Here is a 12156-nt window from a genome sequence, read left to right as displayed (position 1 = left end):
AGATAAAGAAACCTGCTGGGTTACATGGAAAGGATTGAGGTGTGGGAATTTCTCTTCTAGAAAGCCGATGTGAACTCGACAGGTCAAAGTCCTCTGTGCTGTAATCATTCTTAGGTTTGTGTTTTAGTTCCATATTAAACCTGGTCAAATTAGAGTACATAAGTTACGGCACTACATTTTCAATTTTCATGGGTCAGAGCAATAATAACGAGAATTTTATCAGTGCGTTTTCCATTATTAATCCATATCCTTTTATTTGATAAAACCTTCATAAGGAACAAATAACTTTTCATTAGCTAAGGGGTTTTCAGGGGTTTAAAGGCACACATTTTATTTCACTCCACTACAAAATTAATTTTTAACTATGTTACAGTGGACAAAATTTATACAAATGTACAATAGAGTTAACACTACATTGAACACATGAAGTTCTGTAAAGCATTTCATGTAACAGATCAAGCTAATGCGTAATCCAAACTTGTGTTACTGCAAACTAGCAATGATCAGTAGCTCAGCTGAGAATGTTGGCTGCAAAGTCAGTGACTTTGTTCAGTTGGAGCGGGAATTGTGTTACTCTGTTTAATTACCAAGTATTGTTTAAAGTTCCGTTTATCTTCCAATCACCTTGAAAGTACTGGAAACCAACCATCATCTGAATACACGTCTTGAGGTAAAAAAATCACGCTATCATTAATTCATCTTTAGAGACATGCCAATCATTGTTTTAACACAAATCACTCAATGTTTGTACTGTACCAATTTGGAAATAAATATAGCACACCTGTTCAGTTATGAGCAAGAACACGCGACTATTTCACACATGTTGTAGAAATTACTTATGGTTACATACTTTTTTTTGGCGGTTGAGAAGGGATGTAGACCTCAATTTTCAGACATAAAATTGTTATTTTAACCTGGAAACTGCTACTTCAGGAGATTAAACAAAAATCTTTAAAATGTGCTATTTGCACCAAACGCTGTAAAACCCTAATTTGAAGCCATAGAAATACTCTCTTTTCCCATCATTGACCCCAAATAATTCTTCAAAATGTACATCTTGCTCTAGTTTAAAAATGGATAACTATTAAGAGTTTAATAAAGGACAGATTATTTTTAAGTTTGTTTATTCCCCCTTCCAAAGGCGCAAATACTCCGCCCAACTTGTCATTTTTCATGTAAAAGTCTAAATGAGTATTTCAAACAAGCTATTAAAGCTTAAATTTAAACAGTTGCTCCAATTTTGTACAATTTTAAAAGTACAGTGGAAACAAAAAGGCAATTCATTAGAGCAGACAGAGGCAGTGGAATAATACCAATAGATTTTGTTTTAAAAATCTTCGGGAATCATCATAGTTAACATATTGCACAGCTTGTTTTAAACTGCAATTTGACACCAGTGAGGAAGTGAAGAAACAATATCTTCAAGTAAGTTTACAGAAAAATGACCACACCACATATGAATGGCATGGATGTCCAGAATGAGTGTTCTCTTAACCATAAGAAATCTTTTCTGAAAAGGATCGGTAAAGTTGTTTAAGTTCCTTCATGTTGATAATATATTTATAAAATGTGTGAAGTAAATAAGCCTCACTACCATACAAGGCATTGGTAGGGTCATACCAAAAATAACGTGCAGTTTTGGTCTCCTTATTAGCCACATTTGTTTCTTTTATTGCCCTCCATCCCAGGTGTGCAATGATTGGTCACAACATTGGTTCCTATGGCGAGATGATTTTCCTCACAGGAAAATAGCAAGTTGTCCAGGCTTCTATTTCATTTTAAAGTTTAGAAGGGGAAAAGAGGTGAACTAAATAAAACAGAATTTTTCAAAGGCTTGGCAGAGTGGATGTTGAGAAAGTATTTTCCACAGCTAGGGAGTCTTGAATATGGAGATCACAGGATCAGAATAAAGGATCAGCTAATTAAGAGCAAGATAAAGAGACATTTCTTTACTCAAAGAGTTGTGAAGATTATGAATTCTCAATCTAGATTGCTTAGTTTTTCAGAATATTTAAGACAAGTCACGAGATTTTTGAGTACTCAGGGAATTAATAGGAATTGGAATGGTGCAAGAAAATGGAGTTGAGGTAGGGTTCCAGCCATAATATTGCTGAGCTACAGAGCAGGCTCAAAAGGTCAAATAGTTTTCTCTGGCCTTTATGAAGTAAAGGAGATTTTAAAGAATAGGGAATAAAAAGTTGCAAATTACCAGATTTCAAGTCATCTAATGACTGAAATGCACCTTCTGTCTTTGACTAGAGAGGTTTACTTGTGCAAATGGGTCATAATTACTGGCCAGATTTTCTTTTCAATTCTTACACAGATGTTGTTCCAAGGCAGTGATGTACATAGAGATTTGGTCAATTAACCTAAAGGTGAATTGCACAAAGTGCGTCACTGTCACAAAGAATACATACAATGCACACACAAAACCCAAAGTAAGACAGCCTTGTTGAAAGCACTTGTTTTCCAACCAGGGACAGAAAGTATCTTTCAAGCTTTATCTATGTTTAAATGGAATAGTTAGATCTCAACACGGCTTTAAAAAAAAAATGTTGATTTTTAGAGTTCTTATTGTTGGCTTGGAATGTTTCAGGGTTAAAATGGTCCTTTGCAACATTTCTACTCAGTTCAGCTATAAAATCAATTGAATTGCTCTGGATACAAACAGCTTACAATAATGCATTTCTGTTTGAGACGATGTCTAATCTTCATTGGCAAAACTGGGTATGACTCAAGGCGATCCAATAGAATAAGCTATTGGCAAGTATTTGATAATAAATAGTAGGGGCCTGGTTAGGTGTGCAAATACTTAAGATAACAATTTATTTTTCAAATAGATCAACAAGATTTTTGCTTTTAAGTAGTAAAGTCCTTGGCACCGCTGCTATGTGATGTCCTAACATTCTCATCCCATTCAAAATACCACTGTTAGCATGAAAAAGGATCAAGCGTAACTTCAATGTACATTTTCTTGACATACACCAGGTGTTGGTTGGGAATGTGAAGGAAATTTGTGGTAACTATCAGAACAGAATTTTTTTTTTTTTTTTTAACATGTTCACTTCGAAAGTAAAAATAGACCCAGATTTTCATTTAGAAGAATATCACAACAATTCCAAATTTAGCTTTCAGTCTCATTGTAATCCTTATTTCTCAACCATCCCATGTCTAATACACAAATTATCTGCAGTAAGGATGCGAGTCATCAGTTATTGCTTTTATAGCAAAAGATGTGACTGAGAATATATCATGCCTTCTATCAACAAGGTATATTCAAGTTCTGCAAATCAAGGGGCAAAATTTCAGCAATTAAAGCTCCCAAACAGTGCTCAGTACTTCAGTGTATTTGAGTATGGTTAATGAAGGGCAACGTTTTCATCCAGCGTGCATTGAGTAGGGTTGTGCTATAATGCAAGCGAGCAACAATCTATTTCACTATTTAATGAAGCCATTTACTTATACCAATGTAAATGCAATGGAACTACTTTCATTTACCAAGTTGCCTTACTTCATCTGCTTCACAGAAATATGAAGAATTCTTGTATTTTTATCAGCACGTGGCTAGGAGTAGAGTTTGCCTGCATTTATGATATCTTGCAAGCAATAGAAGATGGTTATACATGTAACTCATCATAACTCCATAGCCAATTACAGTTAGCCTCTTACTAGAAGAAAACAGGTATTTCTTGATGATCTGATTGAAGTAATGATGTAACACTTTAAATCATAGTGACAAAGTTCTGATCACCCAGACCATGCTACTAGTTCCACTTCAAGCATCTACTATTGTAATGCAAACTGTTAAAGTGCTCCATTTACATTATTTGTACATTAGAACCCAAAGGTACATCAAAACTGTGACAGGTATTGCCATTATTAGCAAAACCTAAACTATAACTTACAGGAAAATTCACTCCCTTGTGTCATTTTTCAATACGATACAGCAAAGGATCCTGGGTATCTAATTACTTTCTTTATAAAGGTTTTCATATCTGTAGATGAAAAACATCCTACATTCAGGGGGCCTAGTTCATCAGCTTTAATCGGTAAAGATGAACACAAGTTGTCTCATCTTAGCATCAAGCACAAATGTTGTCTAGCATCATGGGAAATGGCGAGGATGTTGGACTGTTCTATTACCTTGGTGCCACAAAGATATCTATTCCTGCAGAGAACACTGTAGCTTAGCTGAACACATTCAGATATTAATGGGAAGAGTAACCATCAGTTAAACATAAAAGGGAGCAAAATTCCTCCAATCAATAATTTTACCATCCTGCTTTTTATTCACATTGACTATTTTGCTAAAATCACTTTCAAGAATTTAAGCCCAAAGAAGGCAAGCACAAAAGAAAATGGTACAAATCCTGCTTTCAGAACTGCAGGCTATTTTTAAACATTGCTTTTTATTTGATGTACATATTTGTTATCTCCAAACTATGCAAGATAATACGCTCTCTGGTGGAATGCAACTAATTTGACACATGGGAATGCAGAGAAATGCTTTTTTTAAAATCCATGTACACATTATTTGTCAGCCTGTTGTCATACAAGATCCCTCCTCCCTTTCATTTCTTCACCTTATTTGCTGAACTGCATTACTGGTTGCTGTACTGACTGTGAAACAGCCTTTCCTCCCTCATGATCTTGCAGAGAAGTTAATACTTGAGATCATCTTCTGGATCTTATCCTCATTTTTCAGTATATTTGCCTTGACAGCACAATTCTTATCCTGCTGATCCTTGATCAATTGCTCCAGTTCAGCAAGTTCAGTCTTTAACGGCTCCACAGCTGTGTCTGTGATGCTGAAAGAACAATAAATAAATTAACAGACTCAAATGTGTAATGTGGTCATAATCTCCAAGAAAATTAAAAAGCTAAACAGATTTCCACAAAGAAGCTGGTGAAAGTATAATAGCAGTTTTATTATTATAGCTCAGAAGCAATTGCTTCAAGGGTTATGTGGGAATGCTGTCCATCATTCTGTACAGAGCTGGTGAGTGATTTTCTCACTTGTGTTAGGAATATGAAGGATAAGGATACTAAGACACTGCCTATATACACTGTCTAGAAACTTAGTAAAACAGAGGGGACATTATTGTATTTTAGATCTGAAAACGCCCAATGATTGTGAAAACGTGGAATGCACACCTCCAGTGTTACAAATGCAAAATCAATTAAGATCTTTATTTGGAAAGCAATGACATGAATCGATGTGCAGAAATGGAAAGGAATTGGGATCAAAAAGATGAAAAGCCACCTTTCATATAAAAATAAATGTTTAACAGCTGTTCCCTATGGACCACAGATATGTCTGAGCAGTAAGTCAGCCAAAGGCCACAGGTGTACAATTCAGCGGCAGGAATGTTTAAACTCTAGAACTCTAGTTACACTACAATGAAAGCACCACTAACCACCACATCCAGTTTATAACACAAAGATTTAATTGCAGATATATAATTAAGCTTGAGGTAGTCTAGAGATGTGTCATTTGACTGATCTCTAGTAACACAGGACTGAGTTATGATATGGTTTTCACACAGAAAATAACTGAAAGGTGGCCTTATAGAAGTATATAAAACACAAAAAAAACTGATCTCAAGTTATATCTGGAACAGGACTTCAAACACAGTCATGACAGAAAGACATGCTTTAAATAATAAAACGCATATTTAGGACTATTATCGAGCAGATTTTAGTACATGGAAAATCAACCTGGAGAATTAATGTGCTTCCATGAAGAGCAATGGGGTGCACAGCTTGAAACTATTGAAGGAATAGGTTAATACAATGATGGGAGGACCGCAGAGTTTTATGATAACTCAATGTAGACTAAATGGTCTTTCTCATCTATATAAAGCATGTGATCCAGGAGATAAGATTAAAAATCTTTAAAATCAAAATCTATCCTGCATGAAGATTAGAAGAATGAACATGAGGTCAGACCCCATTGCCAATTTAACTGAAAAGAAAATGTTTGTTAATATGGAATATTAATAAAAACAGAAACAAGAGGAAACCTTTTGGCCGCTCAAGCCTGTTCCACCAATCAACAGGATCATGGCTGATCTGATGTGGCTTTAACTCCGCTTTCCTGCCTGCTCCCCATAAACTTTTACTCCCTTGACAATCAAAAATCTGTCAAAGTCAGCCTTGAGCATATACAATGACTTTGTTAGCAAAAAACAACCCTCTGAGAATAAATTCTTCTTCATCTCCTAATTAAAAAGAACCTCATCAGATCTGGGCAGATTGGGTGGGGGAAGAAGGTTGAAGGCAGTGATGAAAAGGAAGAGAGTGTTCCTGTGATCACTCATCTAAGCAACAGGTACATGAGCAGCACAGCTACTGTTGCATTACCAACAATGAGATTAGGGCATTTTTAAAAATTTTATTCCAGCTGAGCATGCGCAACATGAGTGCAACCATTTCTCTTGGCTAGTTTCAGAGTGTTATTCACATCTGCTAATAATTGACATTTTATTGAAATAGAAAACAAACCTTTGTACGCCCCATTCAAATTAAGATATTGACAAAACTGTATGGAGGCTAATTGAGTACAACGTTTATTGGTTTTAAAATAGCCTCTTTCGAGAATAATAGATGCATAGTGCCATCTGGAGCCCTTCTGCTTGCTTTCTAATTCCACACCAACCTCTAATTTTGAAATTGTAGCGAGCCTTTTTATTCTAAAATGCAAAACCATTATGCAACTATATCCAGAATATTCAACTCAAAAGAAGCACAAACTCCACACAATGTATGAATTTGTCTTCCCAGGAAGTAGTTACCAGTAATCTTCCCTTTAATGGAAACTTACGGCCTGCACAGTTGTGTGATTTTCTTCCCCATTCTAACAGTTTTGAAATCAAAATGAGGATCAAAACAACAGAGTACAACAGCTTTTTTACAAAACAATGTCAATATAACAGCTTTAAAGCATGTATGGTCATAAGAAAAACAAAGCAGGATGGGAACACAAGAAATAAAAGGATTTAAACAAAAACTCAAAATGTTAACATTGCTTTCTTCTCAGATACTGCCAGACCTGCTGAGTTCGTCAGCAATTTCTGTTTTTATTTCAGATCACCAGCACGCACAGCTCTTTACTTTGAGGTCATTTGAGCTGCTTCTCCATTCAGTACGATCATAACTTTTTTCCTCTTGCAATATCTCTTACTTCCCTTAGTATCAATCTTTGTCTTGGCATATTCTCAACTAACAAACATCCTCAGCCTTCTGCAGCAGAAAATACCAAAGATCTGCAACCATTGGACAAAGATAGGGCGTCATGTGGTAAAGAACTCATGTTCTCCCAAGAAAAAGGGGTCCAACAAACAAAGTAGCCAATGTTCTTTCCCACTTATTCATTATTAGATTGATGAAAGTGCATCAAAACTACACAGAGCTGATGTTGATGTCAGATGACCGATATCTTAAACTCAGCTTGGATGATAGCGGTGTCATAGCATGTATTATCCAGGATTGTAAAGTCAAGATCATCATAATGCTGAGGAAACCATGCAGATTCATCCAGACCACTGCAAAGGATCCAAAGTCATATCAATATAGCTTTAAATGACAAATGGAATGCATATGCCCCATAAAATGTGTCAAGAAGCTAAATTTAAATTGCTGCTAAAGAAGTCCAGCTCATTAAATTCTCTTACATCCTCCCCTTAATACTAATCAATAGGCAAGATGAGGAATCAGCAGAAATAATGTCAGAAATGAGACAAGGCATGTGACATGTTGCTTGCCTCACCCAATAAACAAACAGTATATTCCATGGCAGTGCATGAAAAAAAGGACGAAAGTTCTGTGTAACAGAATTCTGCCTAATTTCTCAACTGGATCTATCTAGTTAGGAAATCAAGGTTTCATTAACATGACTCATACCAATGGAAAAGGAGATCTGCATATGAGGATGTAATTAAGACTTATTGTTGACACAGAAGGGAGCCTTATCTTGGTAAGATAATGGTAAAGCTAATATTTCATCGGGAGATTTTTTTTTGAAAAACAAACAACATGTGCTTTAAAACCAGTCATATTAGTGAGTAAAAGTAATTTTACAAAAATAAAAAAAATCAAAAACAAAGCTTGTTTCTTAATAGTTTGCATAAAGGTCTTCAAACTATGTTAACAAAATAACCAAGTTCAAAATTTCTGATCCCCTGGTCAATATGTATCCCTTAACCACCACCTCAAGAAGTTTAACTGCTTATTTTCCCCATTGCTGTTTGTTGATCTCTTGCTGCTGCATGTCTCCACATTAAAGTGTCTACACTATTCAACGAGCTATCTATTATTGACACATTTGTTCAAATACTGTACTGAAGAATGATAGAACTGCTGGAAAATTCAAAATAGTAATTTTTAAATGCAAAATTAAACAAAAAGGATGTATTGTAAAATATATCTTGTTCTCTTCCTCTCCCTTTATTAGGTCAAATATCAGTTGCAATGAGATAGAGAAAAAAACCCCAATATTTATTCTCTCTAATTTTAATTACCCAATCAAGAATGGGTAGAAATCAAAAAGCAAAGTCCTGTGGGTGCTGGAAATCTGCAATAAAATGGAAAATGCTGGAAATACTCAGATCAACCAGCAGAGACACATTTAATGTTTCAAGTCAATGACTCTTCTTCAGAACTGGGAATATTTAGAAATGTTCTAAGTTTTGAACAAGTGGTGACAAGGACAAAAGGAAGGTTTATAATAAGATGGAAAAACAGGAGAGATCGAATGACATTCAATTTCTGAAGAAGGGTCTAGGCCCGAAACGTCAGCTTTCCTGTTCCTCTGATGCCGCTTGGCCTGCTGTGTTCATCCAGCTCTGCACCTCGTTATCTGAGATCGAATGACATGATGGGTAGTCTTCCAAATCTAAACAAAATGGCTATGAGTAAGAAACAAAGAAACAAAATATGTGCCACTGATTGAAATCAAAAATCAGAGAAAAAAATGAAAATAAACGGGGCAGAGACCATGATCTGAAATTGTTGAACTCAAGCTGAGTCAACAAGACTAAAAAATGCTTAACTGAAAGATGAAGTGTTCTCCCTCAGGTAGAAAGCAGATGGGCTCTAGCGGACTGATGTTGAGATTTAGTTACCTTGGATTCAGGGTTTCAAATTCATCCATTTGCTCTAACTGTGGTGCTGTGTCAATATACTGATGATATGCAATGTAAAATGGAAGGCATAGGCGTCAATGGATTAAGAGAGTCAAAGATTCAGACATTTGATGAAACCAGATTACAAAACCACAACAGTTGATAAAAGCAAAGCTGAAAATAGAAGCTTCAATAATCAACAGATCGTGTAGCAGCACATCACTGCACTGAATTACAATTCAAGATCTTGTTTCCTTACAAATTACTTGTTTATATCCGATCTGAAACATAAACAGAAATTGCTGACAAAACTCAGCAGGTCTGGCAGCATCTGAGAAATTAGAGAGAATAATTATTGGAGTTTTTTTCTCCATTTCATTGCAACTGATATAATGACCTAGCAAAGGGAGAGTAAGAGATCAAAATATATTTTTTAACAATACATTTTTGTTTAATTTTGCATTTAAAAGTTACTATTTTGAATTTTCCAGCAGTTCTATCATTCTTCAGTACAGTCTTTGAACAAATGTATCAATAATAAATAGTTCTTCGAATAGTGTAGACACTTTAATGTGGAAACATGTAGCAGCAACGAATCAACAAACAGTAATGGGGAAAATAAGCAGTTAAACTTCTTGAGGTGGTGGTTAAGGGATACATATTGACCAGGGAATCAGAAATGGCGAAAAATAATTCCAAGTTTGAGACTGCAGCAGGCAAGCACAGAAACATAAGTAAAAATAGAGTAGAAAGAACGATTAGATCAGTGTCTTTCCAAGCTTTACAAGAAACTGGAAACTTATTCTTGGTGGGCTAGAGAGTAGAACTTCCCAGACTTGATGAGAATGTTAATAAATAGGATCCTAAATAGAGCAATATCGGAACTATTTCATAGAACAATAGTGAGTTCTCAAAACCAAGTCCAGATTCAAGAATTTGCAAATATTTTCCGATTTTAACCATTAGAATCTCTGTTCGGACAGGAAATTTTGTTTATTTAGTTCTTAGAGAGGTCAAAGTTAAAATCATAACAGCCTAGCATCAGTTCTGACGTGTTATGTCACAAAAGAATAAAGCTTTGCTCTGCTATGTGCTTCAGTCCCTGCCTTACAACTAACAAATGCTGCATTTTAATAAAAGAGTTCACCGTGGTTAAAAAATTCCATTCAGGAAAATTCAGAAGGATAAACAACTCCACATCAGTAATTACCAGCTTTTTCTGCAAACATTTTCACAGATACACTGCAACTCCTAACCTTTGTTCTCTTAGAAGAGACTCTGCATGCTTCTTGTTTTCTTTGCGCCACATTGACAATTCATTCTGCATGGAGTCCATGTCTTCCTGTATGTAGTCCATTATTTTTCCCAGAGGCAAGGCACTACGGCACAGGGTCTGAATGGATGTACGTAGTTTCTCTATTTCCTTGGCCACAAGTTCCCTTTCCTTCTTTTTTGCTGTTTCAGAGATGATGGTTTTCTCCTGGAAAACAATTTTGCAGCAACATTATGATACTTGCCTTCAACATCATTCCCAACCATCTGAAATAGTAACAATTTTAAAATTATGATACGCAAAGAATCAAAAATACAGGTACAGGTAAATTTTAATCGCTATTTTTAAAAAAAAATTACAACTAACAGTTTGCTTAATATTAGCCCTTAAGTTTCAATAGTATAATCAGGTGTCGCTGGTTTAATATATCTATTCTATCAGTGTATGTACAACATGATACAAAACGGGATAAGACAACTTATAAGTTGATTTTACAATACTTAATTGCTGTGGAAGTTTTATAATTATTAATCTTAATGTCACTCAGGATTAGCTGAGGAAGGGACAAAGGGCACTACAAAGAGGGTGCATGAGGAACTGAAGGAAGGGGGCAAAGGGAAAGGGGGAAGAGGAAGGGGACTGCAAGTGGGGGAGGGGACTGTAAAAGGAATGGGGAAAAGAGGACTGTAAGAGAAAGGGGGCAAGATGCTCCAGGGGTAGGGGAGGAGGATGAACTAGTAATTGATGGGTGAGGAAGAAGGACTGCAAAGGAATTGGGGAAGAGGAGGGACTGCAAAAGAAGGAGGCAAAGAAAGACTGTAAAGGGGTGGTGGGAAGAGGGACTGCAAAGAGGTGGGATGTGGGGGGTGCACTGTAAAAGGAACAGTGTATTTTATGAGCACGACTACTGTAAAAAAAAAATAAAGGAGTCAGCCATTTGGCCCCTCAAGCCCTTCTCCACCATTCAGTAGGATTATGGCTGACCTACTCCAGACCACAACTCCTCTTCTTTGCCAGCTAATCAAAGCTTTCAACTCTCCAGTATTGCAAAAATTTATCTATTTCCTTTTTAAATACTTTCAGTCGTTTAACTTCCACAACTCTCAAGGGTAGTGAATTCCAGACACTCACTACCTACTGGGGAGAAGAAATTCTTTCACAACACCCTTTCAAGTGAGTGTTCCTTTATGACTGTGTCTCCTAGTTCAAGGATACCTCACTAATGGAAACAACTTGTCAACCTCTACACTCTCAAGTTTCCTTAGAATCTTGTATGTTTCAATGAAATCAGCCTTTTTTTGTTCTGAACTCGAATGAATAAAGGCCTAGCCTGTTTAGCTGTTCTTAATAAGTCAATCCCTTCATCCCAGGAATCATCCTAGTGAATCCCTCTTGAACTTCCCCCGATGCCAGTATAACCTTTCTTACATACGAAGACCACAAATGTACACAGTACTCCAGGGAAGGCCTTACCAATGCCCTGTATAGTTGTAACAAAACTCAAAAACTTCAACCATTCAACAATAAATGCCACAACTCCATTTCCCTTCTTAATTAGTTGCTTTTACCTGTATGCTAACTTGGTGTTTCATGCACAAGAATACCCATGTTCCTTTGCACTGAACTTTTTTCTTGTTTGGAGTTTCACTCTATTTAAATAATGATCTACCTTTTGATTCTTCCCATCAAAATGCATGAGCTCACACTTTCCTACAATGAACTCCACCTGCCAATTCTATCTATATACCCTTGCAGATTTCT

General features: G+C 36.1%; 1 protein-coding gene across 2 annotated transcripts in view; it reads right to left on the bottom strand.

The window, feature by feature from the left end:
- Positions 1-304: 304 nt before the first annotated feature.
- The window catches only part of traf3ip1 (TNF receptor-associated factor 3 interacting protein 1), a 155453-nt gene continuing 143601 nt past the window's right edge, over positions 305-12156 (bottom strand). For both annotated transcript variants that reach the window (XM_048599122.1, XM_048599123.1), the window contains 2 exons: positions 10379-10602; positions 305-4808 (listed from right to left, as the gene is read on the bottom strand). In XM_048599122.1, coding sequence (XP_048455079.1) covers positions 4643-4808; positions 10379-10602 — 390 coding nt within the window. In that variant the 3' untranslated portion in view covers positions 305-4642. The remainder of the gene's footprint in view (positions 4809-10378; positions 10603-12156) is intronic.

The sequence above is a fragment of the Rhincodon typus genome, chromosome 7 (assembly GCF_021869965.1).
Source record: "Rhincodon typus isolate 14 chromosome 7, sRhiTyp1.1, whole genome shotgun sequence".
NCBI classification, from domain to species: domain Eukaryota; kingdom Metazoa; phylum Chordata; class Chondrichthyes; order Orectolobiformes; family Rhincodontidae; genus Rhincodon; species Rhincodon typus.
The sequence above is the reverse complement of the archived record's forward strand: the minus strand, read 5'-3'. Positions and strand labels throughout refer to the sequence as shown.